Source organism: Hyperolius riggenbachi, chromosome 1 (genome assembly GCF_040937935.1).
Source record: "Hyperolius riggenbachi isolate aHypRig1 chromosome 1, aHypRig1.pri, whole genome shotgun sequence".
Lineage (NCBI taxonomy): Eukaryota > Metazoa > Chordata > Amphibia > Anura > Hyperoliidae > Hyperolius > Hyperolius riggenbachi.
Window position 1 is genome coordinate 215,126,845 of NC_090646.1, and position 27,003 is coordinate 215,153,847.

A 27,003-nucleotide genomic window follows, 5' to 3' on the forward strand; every position below is an offset into this window, starting at 1 on the left:
GGAGTTAATAAAAATGAGCTTGGAGATTTATTTTTTTAATTTATTTTTATGAATATTTATAGTATATGACCTGGGTCATATCCCCATTGAGATATTACTTAACCCCTTTTGGGGAAGCTATCAATGAATAATTTATTCATGTATTTAAGTGTGCTGATCATGTAGTAGAGGCTTTTGTGGCTCTCTTGTTTTGATTTTAGATGTTTTTAGAGTGGATTCAAATGGTCTTTATATTTATGGCTGGAAAATTAATAAGTGGGTTATTTAATCCTTTCTAACCTAATTTCAGTGGTGCTGTCGTCTTTAAGAGGGTGCTTTTGCCTATCATTATTTCCAGTAATCGTGTTTACCCCTTTGCGTGCTGCTTCTAGCCATATTATTGATGGCAGCGCCCACCTACTGTACACAGAAAGAGAGTCACAGTTAGTGATAGGTGCTTTCTTGAGAATGATAGACAATTAGTGATAGGTGGATTGTAGTGATAGTGACTGATACAGTCTAGTGACAGATGATGAGAAATGAATGACCAGAAGCGCTTTGGCGTCTTGTGCTGCAGTGGGGTGGAAGAGGCAGGTCTAAAGCAAAGTACCTACATGAAGATGGATCCGGGGACCAGCGGTGACCAGCGACCGTTCCCTGATCCATCTGCACTACTGCAGTAACGTTCATGATCGCTGCACATCATTAAACATAGTTTAACTAATTTTAAACTATTACACGATATCACGAAAAATGTTTGTTCGTCATGAAAAAATCCACAAATATTGTGTTGTGGGTTCGAATTTTTACAGTGGATCTGGGACCCCTGATTAAACAGACACATCACTAATTTAACTGTTGGCTTTTCACATAAGGCCAGCTCCTGTCCATATGGGCAGCTCAGACCACTCCAACCAATCAGTCAGAAAAATTAGAAAAGGGAACAGAAAGATCTCTATGCCCACCACAGGTGACATGAGGTGGGGGAATAAAATATGGGCCAACAGTCACGCACAGACATTGTTGAGTTTACAGCTCAGCTCTCTCAGCTGTTGTGTGATTGCAGTAGCCAATACCCACCCTTAACAGTGCCAGTACTCAGGGCATGTGCCATGCTCTCTACGCCTAATTCTGTTAATTTACTGTGTGGCAGCAGGAAGGAGTTAAGGTAGAGCTATCCAGGGGTAGTAACTAGGAAGATGTTTTATGCTGGGCACAGCAGAGGGTGGAGGTTATGGATAGGCTTAGGCTAGTGTAAGGAAATATCCCATTCCCTAGTACTCACCAACCCACGGCTCCGTTAATCCTTGCTGAAGTCATAGGTATATCAGAATGACGCCCTGGAAACTAGCCTTTTGTGAAGGGTGCCAAGAAAGTCTGTATAGAAATATGTGCCATGATGGCTTCCATTTAAAATGTTTATTTTGTATTATGGAAAACAAACTTAAAGGAAACCTGTAATGCCCCCCCCCCCCCCCCCCAATAAAAAGTTTTACTTATTTCTAGCTTCTGCCAGCCCCCTGCAGCCTCCCTGTGCCCGCACCCTCTCTGAATGAAACTCCAGTACCCTGCCACGGCTCAGTTTTGTTACCACAAGGCGACCCCACTGACAGTGGCGTAGCAATAGGGGTTGCAGAGGTTGCGACCGCATCAGGGCCCTTGGGCCAGAGGTGCCCTGTTGGGCTGCCCCTCAACAACAGTATTATTTCTTTATTGGTCCTATGCTGGAAATAATAACTTCTATAGATGCTTTGAATAGTAGTAATCAATCATTAACACATTTTTCCCCATCCCCATCTTGCACCTCTGACACTGTGGTTGTCCTTGGCAAGTTTTGGTGCACCGTATCAATTCTTATGTATAAGAGTGCTTAGGGGGGGCCCAATGTAAACTTGCACCTGGGCCCATAGCTTCTTAGCTACGCCACTGCCCAGTGTGCCCTAGCGGCCCTAGATGCGCACGTCCTCGTTGGCGGTTTTTTTCATACTGCGCCTGTGCAGGACACTCCAGGCGCCGGGAGTGCGAACGAGGATGCACAGGCACAATGGTCGCCGACTTGCAAGTCAGCGGTAATGAAACTGAGCCACAGCGGGGGCCAGAGGATCGTTCAGAGAAAGTGCGGGCACAGGACGTCTGCAGGGGGCTGGCAAAAGCCACAGGTAAGTGAAATGCTTTTTTGGGGGGGGGCATTACAGGTTTTCTTTAAACAGAGCACATACTTATTGTAAGAACTTATAAAATGTCTATGCAAATCTGCTGATCATGGAATATAATACCAATACTATCATCAGGCAAATCAACATAGTCCACATCACCAAAGCTCGGAATACGGTAGCAAGATGAAGTAGTATTATCTAATTAACATTAAGTAAATGCAGCACGTCATGCCATGTAGTCCACTTCCTGCATTAGCCTTTATTAGACTGAGAGTAATTTAATAAGATGATGTGATACACGACAGAGACCATTTATCTAGCTATTGATATCTGAATTCAATATTGTTTGTTTTTTGTCCTAGACAGATGCTTTTCATGAATCACACTACATGTCAGACTCACCAAGTAATTATTATGTTAATAAATCACAGACAAACAATATCAGGTTACTTACATGGCTGAAGTAGAGACTGTCATTAGACTGGGACGTAAGGACACGAATGGAGGAGCTCATAATTAATCAAACTGCTCTTGGCAGTGCTCTGTGACTTGGATGCTGAATGCACTAAGAATTGATCAAAGCATTTAAGTGGAACTTGTTTTTAATTCTACCAAGTCACAGGTTGTTTGATGTCTTTTTGTATCTATGGATTATGTTATGAAACTAGCGAGCGACTGAGTGTAACAGCAATCAAATTAATAAGAAATGCACCAGTATTGGCTTAGAGTGAGCCCGAGGCGACATTTGCCATGATGAGATAAACATGTGAATGTACAGTGCAAAACATATTAATAACCAGGCTGTTTTTTGTTGTTGTTGTTGTTGCTTTTTTGCATACTTGAAAGAGTTAATTTTCAAGCATGCAACTGACATCTTTTGTCTTAGTGCCTATGGGCGAGCTGCTCGCCAGCAATCACCTATGGGCAGCCTGGCCCTGTACTACTTCCGGATCGCAATGTCCCACAGTAGTACGCATGCCCTAGCCCGGACGCCTTCATTAGTACACATGCCCTGGCCCGGTGGTACGCGTCCTTGACGTCATGAAGCGTGCCCGGCCACAGGCGCGCAATCAAGGACACGCACCGCCGGGCCAGGGAATGCGTACTAATGAACAGATCTGGCCTAGGACATGCGTACCACTGCGGGACATTGCAAGCCGGATGTAGTACAGGGTCAGGCTGCCCATAGGTGTTCGCTGGCGAGCCGTTTGTCAGCATCACTATATAGTAAACTTCACTGATAAGCAACTTACAGCCATAACATTTTTCCTAGTAGAATACAATTTCTTAGGGCAGGGCAAAGATAGAAAAAGGTCAATAGTTGATGTATTTTAACTCTGGGACACTTAAAAGCCTGCAATTGAGTAGAGACATAAAAACATTAAATCTACTTTATACATGTTTAAACATAAAATAAAATCATAGGCTATCTAAAAAAGTCATTTTATGAGTAGGGAGCTAAATACAATTGACCTCTACTTATAGCTGCTTATTTTCCAGGACCATCAGGGTTCATCAGGGGCGTCGCTAGCCCTATTTTGGGGGGGCCCGTGCCCCCAATCTGTCCTGGGGTGCCACGGATCTCCCGGCCGCCGCTGCCCCGCTCTGCCCTGCTGTCCCCACTGCGCTGCCAATCAGACCTCGATCAGTGCCGGGCGACCAGATAGAGCGGGCGCTAGGACCTAGCGGACACCGCTGATATGCGGAAGTGGCATCACTTCCTCATATTTGTGCCCGGCGCACGCTGTATCTGGTCGGGTCGCCCGCTGATCCTGAGGTCTGTCCTAATCTAATGTACGGTTGGCCCCACCCATGGCCACGCCCACTAACTGCATAACCACGCCCAATTTTTGCTGCGCACGCCGCACATAGCCCCCACCTAGTGCCCCCAGGTGCCACTGATCTCCAAGGACCCTGGGAACGCCCCTGGGGTTCATAATACAGATATGGAGGTCCCAGGACAGTAAAAGAGAGGCAGTCTCCTGAACAGCAACACAGAACACAGAAACAAATGTAAAAAGTTCTAACCTCTTTTAATACAATCCACAAGTAAAATAACATATTTCCCAGGATGTGGGGTTAATCTGCATGCCTGCTGCTCATACTTTTCATTTCACTGAATCCAGAAATGTGCATGCATGTATGTAGGCTAAAACTTGTTTAACACCATTGACACATGCCAGCAGCTGATATTTTTAGATGTATAAATACACTATGCAAGTGACTGACAGAGCAGGCACACAAATGTATGCACATTACACGGCAAGAATGAGAGGATGTACGTGCATTGGCTGTGATATGGGACTTGGAAAAAGATTCTAGTTCATTGGCAGATAGCTACTCCAGGCATATTTTCCTGAACCATCATGCAGTATACTATCACGAATATTAATGAAGTCTCAATCTGAGATAGATTTTTGTCTTCAAATTTAATTGAATAAAATAAATAAAATAATTAGGATTACATGCAGTGCAGGAGCAATCCTCTCCACTATACATGTTCATGTTGTAATTGAAAAGTAAAAAAAAACAAAAAAACGCAAAAAGTAAAGTAAGAAACAATGTGTCAAAAGGGAACATATTTACAAATGTTAATCCAGCTACTTTTTATGAAGTTGTATCACAGGTCAGTGTTTTGTAACACCATTGTGCCACACATCACAGAATGTAAATGCCTTTTGTATCCAGCTAGTCTTTCAAACCTTATGTTTCATCCTATTCTTCCTTACCAATGGAGCAGTTGGTAGTGATGCTAAAAAATGGTAGCCGCAGTTCCCATAGCGGGTGGCCCGACAGGCGGATTATTGGTTGCGGGGGAGGGGGGTTATTAGTTGCCCAGGGGGTTACATGCCCAGGGGGAGGGTTATTAGTTGCCGGAGGAGTTATTAGTTGCCTGAAGGGAGGGTTATTAGTTGCCCGGGGGGGTTACGTGCCCAGGTGGAGGGTTATTAGTTGCCGGAGGGGTTATTAGTTGCCTGTAGGGAGGGTTATTAGTTGCCCGGGGGGAAGTTATTCATTGCCCGGGGGAGGCTTCTGTGTAAGAGTAGGGAGAGGTTAGGTCAATATTTGCCAATATTTCACTAAGTCAATCAGGTTGTAGAATATCTGTAAATTACCACTATTCTACTACCTCAATATACTGTTTTTTTTTTCCCGTTTAAAGCAACGCCTAAATTAGCGCACATTATTTTGCATGCCTAGGTGGCCTTAGTACAGATCCGTCCACGTAACAAATGCGTGTGAATACCAGTAAGATGTTATTGTTATTTAGTGATTTGATCCCATTGAAACTAAACAAACCTTAAAATCAAACATAAACTTTATGAAAAAGGCAAGCTAAAGGTTTTGGAATGGCCCTTACTGTTCCCTTAAATATCATACAATATCGGTGAACAGATCATAAACATGCTGTGCATGTAAGAAGGTTCAGTAATATCCCTATATTATACGAGTGGTTTTGTACTAAGTGGATCTGTACTAAGGCTTCGTAGGCCCATGCTTAGTGTGCTGGGGCAGCTGGGGCAGCTGTGGTGTGTCCTAGCTTTTGCTGCCCGCTTGCTCGCCTGTTTCCAATCCCGCTTGTCTGCCTATGTGTGTCAAAAATTCTTCTCGCTGCGCTGCCTGGGTTTTACCTTGTCAGACCTGCAGAGATCAGTGAGGCAGTGGACCAAGAAAAATTTGGTTACACAGGAGGAGCGAAGCAGGTTAGTCACTGCTCATTCCTCCGGAACGGGGGGAGGGGGGGGAAGGGGATCGGGAAGGGTTGCATCTGGCCACCTACAGTTGAGGGAAGCCACCTATACTTAAAGGGAACCTGAAGCGAGGAAAATTATTTAAAATAAACACATGACGTAGCTGCAAATAAATATTACCTACTAACCTCACAGTCAGTTTCTCTCAGAAGCTCACCATTTTCTTCTTACAGTGATCCCTTCCAGTTCTGACAATATTTTGTCAGAACTGAAATATACCAGTTGCTGTCAGTTATATATCAGCAGCTGTCAGTTACAACTGAATGTGCAAGGTAATGTCTATGTTTCCCTATGGCTCAAGTGGGTGGTATTACAGTTTAACAGTGTGCTGACCAGGAAGCTGTTATGGGGTAATGGCCATTTTTAAAATGGAGGACGGAGAAATCGATTGATTACAGTGGACAAATGGGATGCAGAAGAGGAGAAAGAGATTGAGTAGTAGACTACATAGGAGGTAAGTATGACCTGTGTATGGTTATTTTGACTTTTTATTTTCAGTTCAGGTTCTCTTTAAAGGGTGGGACCATCTGGCTACCTGTACTTAAAGTGGATCCGAAGTGAACTTTTACTCATTGCATAATTGTGTTCCTTTCCTATTGTTTATAGGGCATTCCTCAAGCCAAATACTTTTTTGTTTTAATATTCTAATTCCCTATAAACTAAATAAACCACGCCCACAGATTTTTAGAGAGCCTTGGCAGTAGCAAGGGCTCATGGGAGCTCAGTCTGGGCAGGAGGAGGGGGAAGTATTACTAGCCAGAGATTTCAGAGGCAGAGGGGAGGAGGGAGGAGGAGGGGGGACTAGGTTTTTTGCTTAAGATACAGATAAGCCTGCCTCTGTGTAATGTTTACAAACAACATGCCTGCTGTCATTGTATCACAGGAAGAAATAATAATTTTCTATTAAAGCTGTTTGTAGCTAGATTTGCTGTGTAAACTATCTAAACTTCAGATACGATATATAGACAAGTTACTTGTTATAGTTAGTTTTTCATCTCTGATCCGTTTCAAGGGGGGCATCTGGCTTTAGACTGAAAGAAAGGGGGCATGTGGCTACCAATATGTAAGAAGGGCCACTTATACCTAAGGGGTGGGGGGATCTGGCTACCTATACTTAAGGGGGGCATCTGGCTACATATACTGAATGGGGAGGTGGGATCTGGATACCCATACTTAAGGGGGGGGGGGCATCTGGCTGCCTATACTTAAGGGGGGCATCTGGCTACATATACTGAATGGGGAGGTGGGATCTGGATACCCATACTTAAGGGGGGGGGCATCTGGCTGCCTATACTTAAGGGGGGCATCTGGCTACATATACTGAATGGGGAGGTGGGATCTGGATACCCATACTTAAGGGGGTGGGGCATCTGGCTACATATTCTGAAAAGGGGATATCTGACTACCTATACTTAAGGGGAGGGGGTATCATCTGGCTACATATACTGAAGACAGTGGCATCTGGCTACATATACTGAAGAGGGGGTGCATCTGGCCACTTAAACTGATGGTGTCATCTTTCTTGACTGACAGTATACAGAGAGTATCCCTAGGACATGTTACGTCCAACCCTGCACCTCTCAAATTTGGAGTGCCACAAGGCTCAATCCTATACCCTCTGCTATATGCAATCTACATGTTACCACTTGGTATAATTATCCAACAACATGGCCTGATGTACCACTGCTATACCAATGACACTCAGCTATACTTGTCCTTCACACGTGGTAGAACAGAAACAGACCTTACTCCAGAAAAAAAAATCTTGCATAGATGAGCTGCAGGAGTGGATAAATTAGGTCTTTGTTGTCCAAGAGCTGCTTGTGGCATTAAAACAGCTCTACTCTAAATCCACAACAATTAGGATAGGGAATTCAGACATTAATAGTTCTGACCTTGTGCGCAGCCTTGGTTTGCTAATCGATGGGGAATTGAGCTTCAGAAACCGAATCTCGGCTGTAGTCATATATTCCTACTTTCAGGAATATAGGAAAATTGCAAAAAAATAAATCTCTCATGCCCCCACAGGATCTTCCAACCCTAGTTCACACCTTCATCACATCATGGCTGGACTACTGCAATTCCCTGTTTACAGGCCTTTCAAATAAGGACCTGTACCGCAGGTAGCTTTTTGGTCTGGATAACTCCAGGGAAAGGGCTGACTTTACTAGGTGTGGTACGGCGTTCCAAAAGGTAAGGGCAGCATGACAGAAAGCTCTGGTTCCAATGCTTTTGAGGTGCACTTTAGGAATGACCAAGTTTATGGATTCTGCTGATCTAAGGTTGTGGGAGCTGTTGAGCAGTCTCAGCAAGCCCTTCATGTATCCAGAGCTCAAACTTTGTACAGATTTTAATGTCAACCCTCCAATGTTGAAAAATATTCTTCATTTTACAGGTAGCCAGTGCAGTGAACGAAGAATCGATGTAATGTGACAGTAAGGAAGTTGGTTGGTTTGTTAGCAATCTGGCAGCAGCCATTCAACCAATTACTGGTCTGAGCCTTGCTTATGAGACCCACAGTTGAAAAGCACTTTACAAATGTTGTTTTTTTTTTTACCTTGGGTACACTTTAAATGAAATTGTATGTAATTATCTACACATACACAATGCAAATTTTCACATTTCCATAGACTTGCATTTATGGGAATTGCATTGTCAGTTTCGAAAAAAGCATACATGCGGGCCAGTGCTTGCTAATTCAGTAGCATTACGAAGTGTACATGTTATTAAAAATGCTGTGATATTTCCACTAATATAAACTGAAAACTGCAACTAGGTATGGATTATCCCATGGGAACACCAACAAATGAAGTGACACATTTCTTGCTTACAGTTATGAACCTAAAGTCCACAGGGTTAATTTGGTTCTAAACAACATCCGTTCTGAAGGAGCATCATTCCCACTTTGATGTTCTCGGCTGCTGTGTTGCTGCAGATGAAGGCTGCTGAGGTCAGCGTAAGCAGAGGAGAGAGGCAAAGCTATGTTTTTTATTTTCTTCTCAAAACAGTTTAGCGCTGTCCAGCTGTAACCACAACATTCTTAGTATGAATTTTCACAATCTAAAACATCATAATAGCATCTAAAGCATTGTAAGGCAATCATGCCAACCCAAGGGGTATTAATAATTCCACTACATTCGTGCAGATCTTTTAATTTTCATTTGAACTACAAAATAAAAAATAGAAGTTTTCCTTGATTCAAAGACGGTAAACATCAGTTAATTTTCCTATCTTCTCTACAGGACACTTTTTCAGTTCCCAGCAAGTCAAAAAGTACTAAAATCAGGATGAAAAGTAATATGATTTTTCTGTCTTTGTATTTACTTACAAAATTATTTTGTCTACAACTGATCATATTTCTTAGTGCCTCCAGGATCCCAAGTCTTGTACACATGACTTGTGGTAACAAGGATTACAAGCTGTGTCAGCAATGCTGGCCACCTTCTGGGAGATTTCAGTGATATGTGCTAGATCACTACAGGTGGTTACTGAGGAAATGTAAAGTATATCCCTGAAAATAAGTGGACCTTGTGTACAAGTAAACCCCAATATTTGTCCCTCTTAAAGTGGGATTATACCACCAAAAGAACATCTCAGTAACTACTCTTAGTTACATTAAAGAACATTTGAAAGCATTCCCAAGCTTTTCCAGTGTGCAGGTTTTCACCGAAAAGAGCAGTAAAAGCTTGCTTATCTCTAATCATCAGCAAAGACAAAAATTCTCCCAGACATGTGTCTTCACTCAGTTGGGGACCAGGAGGGGTTAATAGCTGCATATGAGGATCAGGAGGGGTTAATGGCTGCAGATGATAACCAGGAGGGTTAATGGTTGCACATTTGGACCAGGAGGTGTTAACTGCTGAACATGGGGATCAGAAAGGGTTAATGGCTGCACATGGGGGCCAGCAGGAGTTAATGGCTGCACTTGGGGACCAGGAAGGGTCAACAGCTGCATTGCATAAAGTATTGAATTGGTGGAATTGGTATGTTCTTTCCTCTGCAGCTGCTCTGCATACAGTATGCATGTGGGGGGAGAGAAAGGGGGTCGCCCTTAGGGAGGGGTGGAATAAGTATGTTCCTTCCGCTGTGGCCACTCTGCATAGCACAAAGAAAAAGAGAAAGCTGCCCCTCATCCCACCTATAAAACTAGGCGCCCACATGAAAACTGCAGAAGATCAGGGTACTTCCAGCGACCGGACAAATGCTCCTTCCCTGATCCATCTTCTGCAATGGGTACAAACAACAGCACATGCCCGATGCAATGCAACTGCAGTACTTTTGTGCTGAAGTGTATGGCAATCAGACAATCGTTGGCATTTGGATCCGCTGCGACAGTTGTTAAGAAACAAATGATTACCAAGGGTGGCTCCCACATGCAACATCATTTAACGAGGCTTTGTTAAACAATGTTGTGAAAAATCGCTGTAAAAATTGCATTGTGGGTATGGGCCTTAAAGAGAACCCGAGGTGGGTTTGAAGAATATTATCTGCATACAGAGGCTGGATCTGCCTATACAGCCCAGCCTCTGTTGCTATCCCAAACCCCCCTAAGGTCCCCCTGCACTCTGAAATCCCTCATAAATCACAGCCACGCTGCTGACAAACAGCTTGTCAGAGCTGGCTGTGTTTATCTCTATAGTGTCAGTCTGCTGCTCTCCCCGCCTCCTGCAGAACTCCAGTCCCCGCCTGCATCCCTTCCCTCCCTGCTGTTTGGAGGGAAGGGACGGGGGCAGTGACCGGAGCTATGCAGGAGGCGGGGGAGCAGCTGAGACTGACACTACAGATGTAAACACAGCCTCACAGCACGGCTGTGATTTATGAGGGATTGCAGAGTGCAGGGGGACCTTAGTGGGGTTTGGGATAGCAACAGAGGCTGGGCTGTATAGGCAGATCCAGCCTCTGTATGCAGATAACATTCTTTAAACACACCTCGGGTTCTCTTTAAGTTAGAAATGTAGGTCTTACTCACAGATAAGTTGACCCCTATACTTTTATAGTGATACCTAAATTGAGTTATAGCAACTGAGGGAATATGGTAATGTGTAATATAGTGCAGTAGTGTGTATCAAAATGATAAAAGTGTTTGAATCTGCTGGAAAAATCGATGCGTGTATGACCGTGTAGATTTTAATCCAGCACAGCTCTATTACTGCAAATCTTCTTTATTGTATAAAAAGCAGATACAAGGATACATTAAAATGCTGTTCAAGTGCATTGCATTTAATGCAACCTTGTATCTGCTTTTATACAATAAAGAATATTTGCTGTAAAAGAGCTGTGCTGGATTGAAATCTACACTTTACAAGTCCCGTCGATACACAGGTGAACCCTTGCACTCTCTGACACATGGGTCATTTGTGAGCTGACCTTTTTCTCTTTTTTTGGACTGATGCATGTATGACCTGCTTCCTGTTGATCAAAGACAGTGATGGGTTCTTGGTGTGTATAGGAGTATTGTGTAACAAAAATCCACATCTTACGCTCAGTCACAATATGCTTTTATGCACACCTTGGCACTATTAGACTGGATAACACTGCTGCTGTTATTAGCATGACATTAGGCAGCTAACAGAGGAGCAGTTGAAAGAGTCGCGGCCAAAAATGGGTGCAATTGTTATTTATCAATATATGTGGGTGCAATTGTTATTTATCGTAATATATAGAAAGCTGTTACACTACTTAGCGGGCGGCTGCAATTCAATTGGAATTTATTTTATTATTAGCAGGGAGAAGAGGGTGTTAAGGTTAGGCACTACCAGGGAGGGTCATAGGGTTAGGCACCACCAGGAGGGTCTTAGGGTTAGGCACCACCAGGAGGGTCTTAGGGTTAGGCACCACCAGGAGGGTCTTAGGGTTAGGCACCACCAGGGGAGTTTTAGGGTTAGGCACCGCCAAGGGTATCTTAGGGTTAGGCACCGCCAGGGGGGTCTTAGGGTTAGGCACCACCAGGGGGGTCTTAGGGTTAGGCACCACCAGGGGAGTTTTAGGGTTAGGCACCGCCAAGGGTATCTTAGGGTTAGGCACCGCCAGGGGGGTCTTAGGGTTAGGCACCACCAGGGGGGTCTTAGGGTTAGGCACCACCAGGGGGGTCTTAGGGTTAGGCACCACCATGGGAGGGTTCTATGTGAGAGTAGGGAGAGGTTGGATTATAGTTAGGTTCAACATTATCGGCAAATTTACTGATAATGTAATACCGCAATTAAATTGTTATGTACCGTTTTTGTTATTTAAAGTTGCGTTTAAATTGTTATTTACCGATATTGCTAGTAATATTGTTATTTAACGTTGCGCCTAATTTAGCTTGCAATGTTTTTAAATGTATGCGGTAACGGGGCTGGCAACTCTGACATAGCTGACTCTACGCACCAGATATGCCTTGAAACACCACAAGTCAAAGGTGTAAACAGAACCAACCATAAACCAATACATTGCTTTAGAGTTCTGGCAAAGCCAAATTGTGACCAGGCTTCTTTAAAAGACAACAACAAAAGAGAAATACAAAAGTATGTTGGCTTCTAAATCTTTCAACAGCGTCATAAGAGCATAAAATAGTTAATGTTTTTAGATAGGGATTAAGAGTGCCTAGTATTCCTTTTACTGTGCTTGTTTTATAGCCATCTGGAGTACAGCTTTCACCATCCGTTAAAGATTTATCTACATTTTCAATCTCTTCAATGTCACCAGGATGATCTACAGTTTTAGACTGTCTCATTATGTACTGTTATATTTACATGGGTTTCACTAAAACACACTGAAATTACCTGCCATGAGCTCTGGGCATCAATCTAACAGAGACTGGAGCATTTTAGCAAGACATATACTATCATCTTCACAGCAGCTGCATGAGTACAATATAGGCAGAGCAGTTTTCAGCTCTGCTTTATATACTTATGGCAGAAATCAAATGGATTCTTGCTGACTTTTTCGGTCAGGCAAAGGAGAGCACATGGGTGACACTGCCTTTCTAGAGGTTGGTGGACGACAATATTACCTTTACTACTGGCAGCATGTACTGTGAGTTATGCTATTAGCACGACCTGTGGTCAGCCCCGGATTTACCATAAGGCACTGTAGGCTCGTGCCTACAGGCGCCTGATGATGGAAAGGTGGCTCACTCCTCACCCAGAGTGCCGTCCTCCTTCCTTCCCTATGCAGAGTCCTGATGAGAGTGTGAAGGAGAGGTTACTCACCCTGCTCTTGGCATTCCACTGATGAGATTTCCCTTCAATCAGGGACACCACTTGTAGCTAGTTAATACTAAGGTTACTCTGGATACCTAATACTTGGTAGCACCTCTAGCTACTTAATATTGAAGGTACTTCTGTCTACCTAATACTAAGGGGCACTCATAGCTACCTATGACAGGCAAGGGAAGTAAGGGAGAAGTGACAGCTGGGACAGCCAGCAGACTTGTGGTGCAGTTTGGAGGGGGTTTGTAGGTTCATGGAGAGCGAAGTCTAAGGTGCCAGAGCATATTTGCCTATAGGCTCCTGTGAGGTAAATCCGGGCCTGCCTGTGGTACTAGAGTAGCATAAGCATTGCTACGGTATTGAGCGTTACTAACGATAACTATTGTTACCATAGCCTCACCCCATCACGGAACATCTTACCTCCAATATTCTCAATGCTTAAAGAACGTTTTCCACATTATTATCATTATTGATTTATAAAGCGTCAACATATTCCTTAGCACTGTACAGAGTAAGAAACACACATGGAGTACATACAGTGCATCCAGGAAGTATTCACAGAGCATCACTTTTTCCACATTTTGTTATCCTACAGCTTTATTCCAAAACGGATTAAATTCATGATGCACCTTTGGCAGCAACTACAGCCTTAAGCCCTTTTGAATATGATGCCTCATGTTTGGCACACCTATCCTTGGCCAGTTTCAACCCCTTTCTCTTTGTAGCACCTCTCAAGCTTTCTCAGGTTGGATGGGAAGCATCGGTGCACAGCCATTTTAAGGACTCTCCAGAAATGTTCAATTGGATTCAAGTCTGGGCTCTGGCTGGGTCACTCAAGGACATTTACAGAGTTGTCCTAAAGCCACTCCTTTGATACTTTGGCTGTGTGAGTTCCAGAGCGCTCTGGATCAGGTTTTCATCCAGGATGTCTGTGTACATTGCTGCAGTCATTTTTACCTTTGTCCGGCTAGTCTCCCAGTTCTTGCTGCTGAAAAACATCCCCACAGCATGATGCTGGCACCTCCATGCTTCACTGTAGGTATGGTATTGGCCTGGTGATGAGCGGTGCCTGGGTTCCTCCAAATGTGGTACCTGGCATTCACACCAAAGAGTTAAATCTTTGTCTCATCAGACCAAATAATTTTGTTTCTCATGGTCTGAGTCCTTCAGGTGCCTTTTGTCAAACTCCAGGCAGGCTGCCATGTGCCTTTTACTAAGGAGTGGCTACCCTAATGGTTGTCCTTCTGGAAGTTTCTCCTTTCTCCACACCTCCCTGACTAAGGCCCTTCTCCCCCGATCGCACAGTTTAGATGGCCAGTGAACTCTAAGAAGAGTCCTGGTGGTTTTGAACTTCTTCCACTTACAGATGATGGAGGTAACTGTGTGCATTAGGACATTCAAAGTAGCAGAAATTTTTCTGTAACCTCCCCCTGATTTATGCCTATTCGTGATGTAGTTTAAACGGATGCAAAACTGAAAAAAATGCACCTTTATTTCCAAATAAAACATTGTCGCCATACATTGTACTAGGGACATAATTTAAACATAATAAATGGGACAATGGGCAAATAAAATGTGTGGGTTGCATCCACAGTTTTTTGGGCTGAAAACTGAGAAATAATTAATGTTTTAAATTTTTTCTTATTATTCCTGTTAAAGTGCATTTAGAATAAAATAATTCTTAGCAAAACGTATGACCCATAGAAAGCCTAATTGGTGACAAAAAAAACAAGATAAAAATCATTTTGGTGTTTTAAGTAGTGATTAAGTTATTAGCAAATGATTGGGAGGAGCCTGAAAGTTGAAAATTGCTCTGGTCCGTAAAGGGAACACCACCTGTAGTGCACAAAAAATAATGCTGCAGATATAGGTACTGTGAACTCTGCAGGATTATTTTCTCTGCTCTGTTTACTGAGCTGATGAAGCAGCTGTTGGCCGTGAAACGCGTTGTCAAATCTTGCTGAATACAAGTTTGAATCTAGTTTTAGTGGATTATTAAAGTATGCAAAGACTTAACACATCTTTTATATTTATTTATTTTTTTATATCCAAACCTCAACCTTTTTTGGGCGCCTCTCGTGTTTATGCATATTGTTATTACCCCACTGGAGTTCAGAATTAGTTAATGTAACCCGCGTGTAAAAAAAAAAAAAGGCAGATACTCACCTAAGGAAAGGGAAGGCTCGGTCCTAATGAGCCATCCCTCTCCTCTCCCGGTGGCCCCGGTGCTGTGCTGGTTCCTCCGTTCTTGTCCCACGCCGAGGGGACTTCGGAAATCTTCGGGAGCCGAGTCCTCCTGAAGACAGGCGGCGCACACGCGAACGCGTCATAGAGGGCGCGCGCGCATGCGCAGTGTAGAGCGGCCCATTTTCGGGAGCACTCGAGCTCCCGAAGCATTTCCGAAGCCCCCCTTCGGCCGGGAGACAGCGGTATTTGACCGAAACGGTCGAATACCGCTACGGGGGAGCCAGGACAGCAGTGGGCACTGGGAGAGGAGAGGGAGTGCTCTATGGGACCCAGAGCCTCCTTCTCCTTAGGTGAGTATCTGACTTTTTTGTTAAAAACCTGGTTCCCATTAGCTTTAAAGGAAAAATTGTTTCTTGTTTTTAAAAATTCACTTGTTGGAGAGCTGTAAACAGACCTGAAGTTAAAAGGCCAAGTGGGGATGTTATTTCTACATTTATCTTCCATAACATCTTCTATAACATACATTTATCTTCCATAACATATTGCACCAGATCGGCTCCTGTAGTCCCTGTGTTGTTTTTTTTTGTCTTACTCTCCAATAATCTCAGAAGACAGCATTCCAATGACTTAATGTTATGCACCACAGGCCTATTATATGTTCCAAATATCCTTTTTTTTGCATTAGAATTTGGCATTCCAAAATGGAAGTTATCCAGAACTTATAGTGAGAATTAGGGGGGAGGTTCAACCTTCAAGTTATGTGACTAAAAATTCACTTCTGTTTCTTTACAAACAATCATTAACCCTCTGCACTCAAAACACTCAAAGGCTGGTTCAGACGGACGTTTGTAGGCGTCGCGTTCGTTGGCGTTGCGTTCGTGATGCGTTCAGGCTTTCAGCAGCGTTCGCATTGCGTTCGCGTTTTTTCTTCCCCTAGGGGGACATTACCCGTCGCGGTTAACCGCCCCTGGAAGCAACATGTAGCTTCCAGGGGCTCCTTGAACGCCAGTGAAAATCGGGACCCGAACGCCGCGTTTGTGCAAACGCGCTTAAAAGCTTGGTACAAATGCTCCCATTCACTTGAATGGGAGCGTTTAACGCCAAGCCCCGAACACTGGCAGTAAACGCTCTGAAAACGTCCGTATGAACCAGCCCTAAGTAAGCTGGAACTCTAGCTGGCTTTCCAAACAACTTTCTGTACTGGACCCTTTCACCAGCATTGAGGTTCCTCCAAGTTGAAAGGGTCCCTACTCCACCTATACCAGTCAGCAAGCAAGCAAACAAACGTTTCATGCTCATAAACCTGATATTCATGCTGAGGTACTGTCCTGAATGAAAGTTTCTTTCACATATTCAGTCTGTAAAAAGGGGGCCATTCACATTTGTCACTTTAGATTTCCACATGCATGATTCTGCATTTGAAGTGAAGTTCTTGTATTATTTTTTTTGTATATGAACATTCATGCACGTTTTGGGGATCTTTTTTTCTATTTTTTACGCATTTGTATGCAAAATGCTGCACGGTGATTTTTCATACATCACACACAATAATAAGCAGACCTGCTATCTGAATTTTTAAATGCAGAAAATTTACAAAAGCAAAGTCACACAAAATCAGAAATACAGTGGGATGCCATTGAGATGTATTATATAGTGGGGTGCGAAAGTTTGGGTAACCTTGTTAATCGTCATGATTTTCCTGTATAAATCGTTGGTTGTTACGATAAAAAATGTCAGTTAAATATATCATATAGGAGACACACACAGTGATATTTGAGAAGTGAATTGAAGTTTATTGGATTTACAGAAAGTGTGCAATAATTGTTTAATCAAAGTTAGGCAGGTGCATAATTTTGGGCACCAAAAAAAAGAAATGAAATCAATATTTGGTAGATCCTCCTTTTGCAGAAATTACAGCCTCTAAATGCTTTCTGTAGGTTGCAATGAGAGTCTGGATTCTGCTTGAAGGTATTTTGGACCATTCCTCTTTACAAAACATCTCTAGTTCATTCAGACTTGATGGCTTCTGAGCATGGACAGCTCCCTAACTCACAACGCAGATTTTCAATTATATTCAAGTCTGGGGACTGAGATGGCTATTCCAGAACGTTGTACTTGTTCCTCTGCATGAATGCCTTAGCGGAATTTGAGCAGTGTTTAGGGTCGTTGTCTTGTTGAAAGATCCAGCCCCGTCGCAGAAAAGGCGGCAAAAGAATTGGCGTGGCCATGACCAGATGAGGGCGGAGCTAACTGTAATTTGACGTGAACCCGGGTGAGAGTGATATGGAGGCTGCCAAATTTATTTCCTTTTAAACAATACTAGTTGCCCTGCTGATCTATTTGGCTGCAGTAGTGAACTGAATCACACTAGAAACAAGCATGCTTGTTCAGGGTCTGTGGTTGAAAGAATTAGAGGCAGAGGACCAGCACGGCAGCCAGGCAACTGGTATTGCTTAAAAGGAGATAAATATGGCAGCCTCAATATTATTCTCACCTCGGGTTCCCTTTAAAAGTGCAACGCAAGGACAGTGGACCCAAGTTTTGGTGACCCTTTCCCCAGAAAATGCACATAATTGTGCAGGTTTTCTCAAGAAAATACACGTAATGTGTGCAGATTTGCCCAGAGAACACGTTCAATCATGTCGGCAGATTTGCCCAGAGAATAAGTTCAATCATGTCTGCAGATTTGCCCAGAGAATACGTTCAATCATGTCTGCAGATTTGCCCAGAAAATACATGCAATCATGTCTGCAGATTTGCCCAGAGAATACGTTCAATCATGTCGGCAGATTTGCCCAGAAAATACATGCAATCATGTCGGCAGATTTGCCCAGAAAATACATGCAATCATGTCTGCAGTTTTGCCCAGAGAATACATTCAATCATGTCGGCAGATTTGCCCAGAAAATACATGCAATCATGTCGGCAGATTTGCCCACAAAATACATGCAATCATGTCGGCAGATTTGCCCAGAAAATACATGCAATCATGTCTACAGATTTGCCCAGAGAATACGTTCAATCATGTCGGCAGATTTGCCCAGAAAATACATGCAATCATGTCGGCAGATTTGCCCAGAAAATACATGCAATCATGTCGGCAGATTTGCCCAGAAAATACATGCAATCATCTCGGCAGATTTGCCCAGAAAATACATGCAATCATGTCGGCAGATTTGCCCAGAAAATACATGCAATCATGTAGCAGATTTGACCAGAAAATACATGCAATTGTGTGGCAGACCTGTCCAGAAAACACTTCAATCGTGTAGCAGACCTGGCTAGAACATAAACGCTACCCCTGGCTGCTAATATAAATTAAAAAAAAAAAAAAACATTTACTCACCTGCAGCAGAGCTCCTGTTCCAGCCTCCGTCCAGTGCGCAGCTCCCACGATCCTCTGCAGCCAGCAACTCCCAAAGTCTCCAGAGCAGGGCTTCGGACATTTTACTATAGCCCTGCTCTGCCGCTGCGGTGAACTGATACGGCATCTATCAGATGCCAAAAGTCAGCTCACGCTGGGGGGTGCTTAGAGAATTTTAAGGGGTGCTTCAGCACCCAAAGCACCCCCCCCCCGGTGCCGCCACTGCCCCCAGTATAGGTAGCTAGCAGTTGCCCCCAGTATAGGTAGCTAGTTGCCCCCAGTGAAGGTAGTATAGTTGCCCCAATATAGCTAGTATAGTTGCCCCCAGGATAGGCAGCCCCCAATGTAGGTAGTGTTGCTGCCCCCAGTGTAGCTAGTATAGTGGCCCCCATAGTTGCCCCAGTATAGCTAGTATAGTGGCCCCCATAGTTGCCCCAGTATAGCTAGTATAGTGGCCCACAGTTTAGATAGTATAGTTGCCTCCATTGTAGCTGGTATGGTGCCCCCCCCAGTATAGGTAATATAGTAGCCCCTATAGATGCCCCCAGTGTAGCTAGTATAGTGGCCCCCCGTTTAGCTGCCCTCAGTATAGTGGCCCCCAGTATAGCTAGTATAGTGGCCCCCAGTTTAGGTAGAATAGTGGCCCCCAGTTTAGGTAGTATAGTGGCCCCCAGTTTAGGTGGTATAGTGCTCCCCCCCCCCCCCCCCGTGTAGCTAGAAAGAGGGGTGACAGCAGGGATAGCGGCGGGGAGGGGGGAAATATCCCCCCCTCCCTCACCTTGGTCTCCTCCTTCTGCCTCTCTTCTGCCTCTTCTTCTGTGGGCAGCGGGCCGGGGGCAGTGGGCAGCGAGCAGGCTGGCGCGGAGAATACTCACGTTCTTTCCGCGTATCAGCCTGGAACTCTGCGTCGCCGTCACGTGCCTCTACTGTGCCTCCAACGATTGGAGGCGCAGAAGAGGCACTGCTCTTCCCCTCCTTAGTCAGGTGTAGGGGGGTCGTGGCGACACCCCCCTGGCTGTCTGGCACCCGGTGCGCCACGCCCCCCTGCGCCCTTAGGTAGGAACGCTACTGACTGTGGAAACAGACAGCTTAAATCTCTGAGACAGCTTTCTGTATCCATCCCCTAAACCATGATGGTGAATTATCTTTGTCTTCAGGTCATTTGAGAGTTGTTTTGAGACCCCATGTTGCTACTCTTCGGAGAAAATTAAAAGAGGAGGAAAACTTACAAATGACCCTCTTAAATACTCTTTCTCACAATTGGTTTCACCTGTGTATGTAGGTCTGGGGTCACTGAGCTTACCAAGCCAATTTGAGTTCCAATAATTAGTTCTAAAGGTTTTGGAATCAATAAAATGACAACAGTGCAGAAATTAATGTACCTGCCTAATTTTATTTAAACAATTATTGCGCACTTTATGTAAATCCAATAAACTTCATTTCACTGCTCAAATATCACTGTGTGTCTCCTATATGATATATTTAACTGACATTTTTTATCATAACAACCAACAATTTATACAGGAAAATCATGACAATTAACGAGGTTGCCCAAACTGTCACACACCACTGTATCTGTGTCCACATTTTGCAAATTGCATATGATCATTCAACATATATATTCCTTGGCAAGAACAGTTGATCAATATGGTTCATCATGACCAATCAGATATAAATAAAGATTGGATAGATTACTGTTACTTTAAATAAACAATGCATTAACAGTACATTGCAGCGAACCAATGACAAAGGCAACAAACAGAAAAGTTTGCTTTTTATGGATGCTAAAAATGCGATTGGTATATTGTCAGCCATGAGATGGATGATGCTGGAGGAAAGTCAAGGTCAATAATACAAATAATGCTTTGTCCAGGAAAGTGCTGCACAGAAGCAGATTGGATATTCTGAATGAATACTGAATAACTGATAAAGGACAAGTAGAAACATGTTTATTTATGCCATCATCATTAAAATTAATAACAGATGATCTCCACTGCAACATAAAATAGTATATGTCCTTTGCAAGGTTCATTGTGTAGATTTTAGATTGTCTATTTTAACGCCCTGAGAAGCTATCAGAGCATGAACTTGTGTGTATGGATTCCAACCTAATCAGAGTCATGGAGAACATCAGAAGAAACTGAGCATAGCATGTAAATTCCTATATCTTGTTACTATTTATTTCTCCATCTGGTATATGCTTTAAAAATGCACCTGTCTTCTCTGTGCACACAGTAAAGCTTGGTACACACCTTTAATTTTGATTGGTCAATGATTGGCCAATTTTACCATCTCCATGTTGCATGAGGGCCAATTGATTTTGAATACTATGAACAGATTGTAAACTCATATTACACACAAGTGCTAAAATTGGTCAATGATTGGCCATTCAAAATGTAATGTGTGAACCAGGTTTAAGGAACATATCAAGCCATTTGTTACCTGGAATTTTAGGCAATTTGGTAACACTCCTCCTGCTGTTATTTACTTAATTATAAATACAGGTTGTGAATTGTAAAACAGTGCATTTGCCTGAACTCACTACTGCTAACAGTGCATAGTATAAGTTTATGACCCGCACAAAAGGTTAATATGTGTCTAAGCTGAAACAGCTTAACTTAGCACATTCTGTGCGGCTTGTGGCCCCTTTTATTGGTGCAGCTATAGCTACAATGGGCAATTAGGGCAACCTGCAGTATCAGTTTAATGTGTTCCTCACGGCTTCTGGTATTTTATAGCAAATGCCCACTGGAGGGCTTTGGACCCTCAGGCTACCCTCATTGAGTCTGTTTCTGATTGTTTGGTCAGAGATATTTACATCAGTGGCCTGCTAGAGGTCATTTTGTAGTGCTCTGTTCTGTTCCTCCTTGCATAATGGAGCAAATACTGGTCCTGCTAATAAAAACAAGGAACACCAAGAGCCCCAATAGTGTAATATGTACTGGTAAATGGTTACTAGATAGAGTAAATATTAATACTCACAAACCAGGGTTACCATTAGGCAACCACTGTAAAGGCAGGAGGGGAGATTTTCCCGACCCCACTCAGGAACAAGAAGTCGCTCTCTGTAGATGAGAAAAAGGGGGTTCAACCCTCCACCCAGGGTGGACTCAATATTATGCAGGAGAACAGAGGCGTCAAAAGGATAAAAGGAAGCTAAATGAGCTTAAAAACCAAATTCTTGGTAAATAGAGGAGGTAGTGGTGGACTTACCTCCTCCTTGTTGTCCTCATTTAGCTTCCTTTTATCCTTTTGGCGCCTCTGTTCTCCTGGTCCTGCTAATAGGTTAAAGGACACCCAAAGCGAAAACAAGTTAAATGAAATAAACAATTGTATCTATCTTCCTTCTCCTAAAAATGACTTTTTAAGATATTTCACAGTTTTATTTTATGTTTAAATCTACTTTTTAAGTTGTAACTGTTTTATTGTTTTTGCTCAATGACACATTCATTGAAGTATGTCAGAGCTAAAATCTATGAACTATTGAACCTTTAAATCTCTTTCCTAATCTCAGAAGCCATTTTCTTCTAGGAAAATGTTTTATAGTTGGAATTTCTTATCAGTAAGGGTCGCACTGTAGTCACTTCCTGTCTGAGTCAGCCACCTACATACCTAATATTTAACTCTTTCAGGCAGAGAAAGTAAAAAAGGAACACAGCATAGGTATTTGTGTGCTTGGCACTGTACATACACATGTCTATCTCATCATGTCACACGCCACTTCGGGTATCCTTTAAGGACCTTATACTACCCTGCCCAGCTCTCTTGGAGTAACTGGCTGTCTCCTGGATTTTGCTTCATGCCCTTGTGACTGTGCTGGGACACAGAGCAAACCTTCTGTCAATGACATATATTAATGTGCTATCCTGGAGGAGTTGGACTACCTGTGCAGCCTCTGCAGGGTTAATGCATCACCTCCTGCTACCAGTAGTGACACTGACTATAGCTTACACAAATATAGTGAAATATAGCGAGGAGGGAAAATTGTCATTGGCCTCTAACTGTTAAACCATTCGTATGTATACCTTGCTGGGTCAAATTGTTGACCCTGTTGATAATTCCATGAACACCCAAGCAGCTGAAACTAATTAATAACCCCCTAACTGACCAGATCAATATCAAAGGTGTTTCATTGACTTGAACCAATTTTCTTGATCAATATATTAACTAAACCAGATTGAAAAGATATAAAACCATACATGTCTTTTCATGAGATCCTCTTTTCCTCTTTACCACTCTCAGATGTGCAGTAACTGATGTAGAGATTAGAAGGAGACAGGAATGAGACTGGTTCATCCCCTCCTCACAGGCAATAGAGAGAGTGTAGAGAAGTCACTGTAATTCACAGTGTGACAGATTTATGTGCTACTAGTAGTTATGAGCACTTGAAAATGGTAGCACAGAGACCTTTGCAATTGTTCTACATTTCCTTTATATCATTTTTTTTCATCTGCCCTTTTAATCGCTTTTTCTAACTGAAAAACTAGTAAAATTGATGCATACAGGCGCTACTGTGACATAAATCAAAAGAGCTAATATATTTTAATTTGTTGTATGTGGAATTTAATGTAAACAAGCATATCATAAATCTCCAGGCTGTTACTGGAAATCCCATAGTGCCTAACCTTGTGCATTCTCCGAATGTAAACTAGAAGGAATAATTTGATGTATCACCTCATTCATCTCTGAAGACACAAATCGCCTTGGAACCATATATAATTTATTATAGTTATTTACCATGTTTTTGCTTTCTTTCAGCCAGAGATAAATGGCTGCCGTCTGATCCACAGATCATATCTGAAGGTCTATATGCTATAGCGGTTGTGCTCAGCTTCTCCCGCATCGCCTACATCCTACCGGCCAATGAAAGCTTTGGACCGCTACAGATATCTCTTGGGAGAACAGTGAAGGACATCTTTAAGTTCATGGTCCTCTTCATTATGGTCTTTCTTGCTTTCATGATCGGGATGTTTATCCTATATTCATATTACCTGGGAGCAAAAGTAAATTCTGCCTTCACAACGTACGTACTATTTCTACTATAAACTACATATTGTATTTTGTTGTTGTTGTTTTCCATTAAAGGAAAAAAAATAATCTAGATACAGGGTAGGTAATAGTCAAACCTTGAGTTACATTTACATCTATGGCCAGAATGCAGCAGTGAGGTCACACACCACTTAGGATTCCCAGGTGTTGGACCGGTAATTAGCAATAGAACAAATCCAGAGGGTCCGCACACTGAGTACAAAGTAAATATCTGTTATTGTGTCATATGTCAGATATCCATCTGATTACTAACGACGATTTTGGGTCATGGCGGGTCTGCTTTATATTTTTTAGAGCGGCCACTGTTCTGTCCCATGATAAAGGGAACCTATCTTGGCCCCATAAGGGACATTGCTGATCAGATGGATATCTGGTGTATGACACAATAAAAGATATTTATTTTGTAGTCAGTGTGCAGACTATTTACATCCATGGCCACCATTTAGTGGCCAGTACTTTGAGATGGCTCTAAGAACTCTCCCAGTATACTCCCTGTTTCTATTTCTCACTATCAGGGTGGATGGTTTTCCTAACATACTAATTTTCACAAACCCAGAAGCTGTGCTAATTAATCTGCTGAGAGATGACTGATCAGCAGCTTGTGGCCTTCATTTGTTGCTGTGCTGTGCTGCGGAATACGTTGGCGCTATATAAATAAAAAATAATAATAATGTATTGGGTGAGCAATATCTGAATGTTAGGAGAATGTTCTGCACAACACTAGCCAATGTGCAACATACATTTGAAGCATTCTACATATTGAAGATATATGGCGGAATTCTTAAATCCCAATGTACAGAGCTTTAAAAGTGTATAAGGGGAATAGAGCATCATACTGTAAATCATCAACAAGCTGGATGTCTTATTCACAGCGGCAGAAGTTGGTAGACTTGTCAGTATTTACCTAGTTTTGATGTGAAATTTACCCAATACAAAATAACCAAGGTAGTTAGCCTATCCAGTCTGTGTGGGATACCTTCTTAACCAGGATAGCATATAGAAATAAGCTGCAGAATATTAGAGATTTGACAACATAGTTACCTTGAACTGCAGTATAGTAAAACAGCCACAAGATGTCACTGTGTGTAATACGTGATGGTGATCTGAATGGGATTGTCATTTCCTGTATTCATGCTGTATTCTCTCTGTTTTAAGCAAGCTGCACTTCCTGATGGTTGTGTATGATTTATGTCTGCATGTTTTCCTTCAGTAAGGAGTTCTAATCTGTTATACAGGGTGCCTATCTGAGTGTAAATAACACTAAAATCCAACACAGAAGCCATCAGAACAATGGACAGCGGCAGGACTAATGTTCTCAGTCTCCTAACTGTGACCATGAAAATTAGTGTAACTGACTGCTTTGCACTTACCATCCCCATCTACACATTGGCACTTTGCGGCATTCTATTTTTATAGCGATACATTTGCCTGGGTCATAGTTATCTCAATACAGAATAAATAAGGTGGCTCTATTCATTTGATGAGATGAAAAGATCAGAGTTATGAAATTGTATTATGATGTCATGTTCATTAACCTATGTGCACATGCATGTAAATGAGGGCTGTAAAAGCAGATACATTTACTTTATTACTGTTCATCATGACTGCAATAGCTACTACATTCCTATCTGAAGGGAGAGGAATGTGTAATCTACCATCTTTATACCCTTGGAAAATATATGAAAAATAGGGCTAGCTTTCATATTATATACAGTATATTTCATATTATATATAAACTTGGAAGATGCATGCATCTGGTAGAATCAGAACTAAAAATATCTGCGTATTTGTTCTAAACTAGTGATCCAGATGATTTTAAAAGCAGAAGATTAGCACAACAGCCAAGTAAGCATCATAGGGATTGATTCACAAGCTCTTTTTTCACGTTCATACAAAAAAGACATCAGGAAATTTGAGTGCAGGATATTGCCAATAGTAGAATATAGGTAATATTATTAATATTCTACTATCGCCTTCCCTAACCTAACTCTCACACTCCTCCGCCTTATTTGTTTAGTCAACTCTTTGCGACCATATGAACTTTTGCATGCCAGATGTGTTTGTCAATCACTGCTTCAGCTGTTACATAGGAATGTTCATAGCCTCACATATATTGTCTATCCATCTTAGTCTCTGATGGCCTCTTCTTCTTTTGCCCTCAATTTTTTCTAGCATCACATATACTGTACATTGTGCTCTAACTCCAAAGACAGATGAAGTTTGGTTATATAATAGCCAAACTCTGTCTGCAGAGGGCAGGAGCTCCATGTCCAGTATGCATCACCATAGCTGTAAATTATGGTCTTTGGTGGCACCCAGTAATGCTATGCACCTAAATTTCCTGTTTACTCTTCTGCTGCCCCCACTCACCACCGGGGATGGTCCGTAGTTAGGTTAAAATCTCTGGGGAGACCTCACATTGTTTGTTCTACAGTTGCTAGGATTGATTCACGAAACCCCAGTAAAATTGCTGTGGGTACATAGTGCTCGTCAATGTCACAGGAATTTACACCAGTAGCATAATGTCTATTGATCACATAGCACAACTCATATACAGTATCAACACAGTGAGTGTGTTCCATCTATAACAAACCTTACACCATTTGCGTAATGGGAGTTATACTTGCAATGCACGCGTACATAATGGAAATGGCAGAGTTTGCACAACGCACACTATGCTACTAGCGTAAGCACCTATGTAATTGCCGTGCACTTTATGCACAACAATTTTAGTAGGGTGTCTTGAATGAGCCCCATTATCACTGACAAAAAAGTGAAAAGTAAATTTAAGACATATTTAGCCTGATGCAGGAAAACACAGTAATTTTGCCTTGCACAGACATTGCATGGCAATATTACCCTTACTACCAGCATTGTGCACTGTGAGATAAGCTAATAGCGTGACCTGCAGTACTTCACTAGTGCGCCAATTGCTATGGTAACACGCATTACTAATGAGCATTACCGTTAGTAGTGCATGATACCTTAGGAACAGTCGCATTAGTCGAGTACTGTGGGCCGCATTACAGCACGGTACACAGTGCCTGTAGTAAGGGTAATATTGCCCTGCAATGTCTGTGCATAGCAATATTACCACACTTTCCCGCATCAGGCCCCTTATGCTGGGAATACACGGTACATTTCCGACGTGTCCGATCACCCGCCGGATCGATTCCCTGCTCGATACTGCGGGCAGGACAATGGTAAAAAATGAAAACAAAATAAGAAGCGCCCGCGGGGACGAGCGGGAATCGATCCGGGCGCCTGCGGGGAAGAGCGGGGACGCATCGGAATTGAGCCAGCGGCTCCATTACACGGGCAAAAAC

General features: G+C 42.7%; 1 protein-coding gene across 3 annotated transcripts in view; it reads left to right on the forward strand.

Annotated features, from left to right (window-relative positions):
* TRPC3 (transient receptor potential cation channel subfamily C member 3) overlaps positions 1-27,003 on the forward strand; it is a 277,797-nt gene that overhangs the window by 212,237 nt on the left and 38,557 nt on the right. For all 3 annotated transcript variants that reach the window (XM_068280305.1, XM_068280297.1, XM_068280310.1), the window contains exon 7: positions 23,387-23,651. In XM_068280305.1, the coding sequence (XP_068136406.1) occupies positions 23,387-23,651 (265 nt within the window). The remainder of the gene's footprint in view (positions 1-23,386; positions 23,652-27,003) is intronic.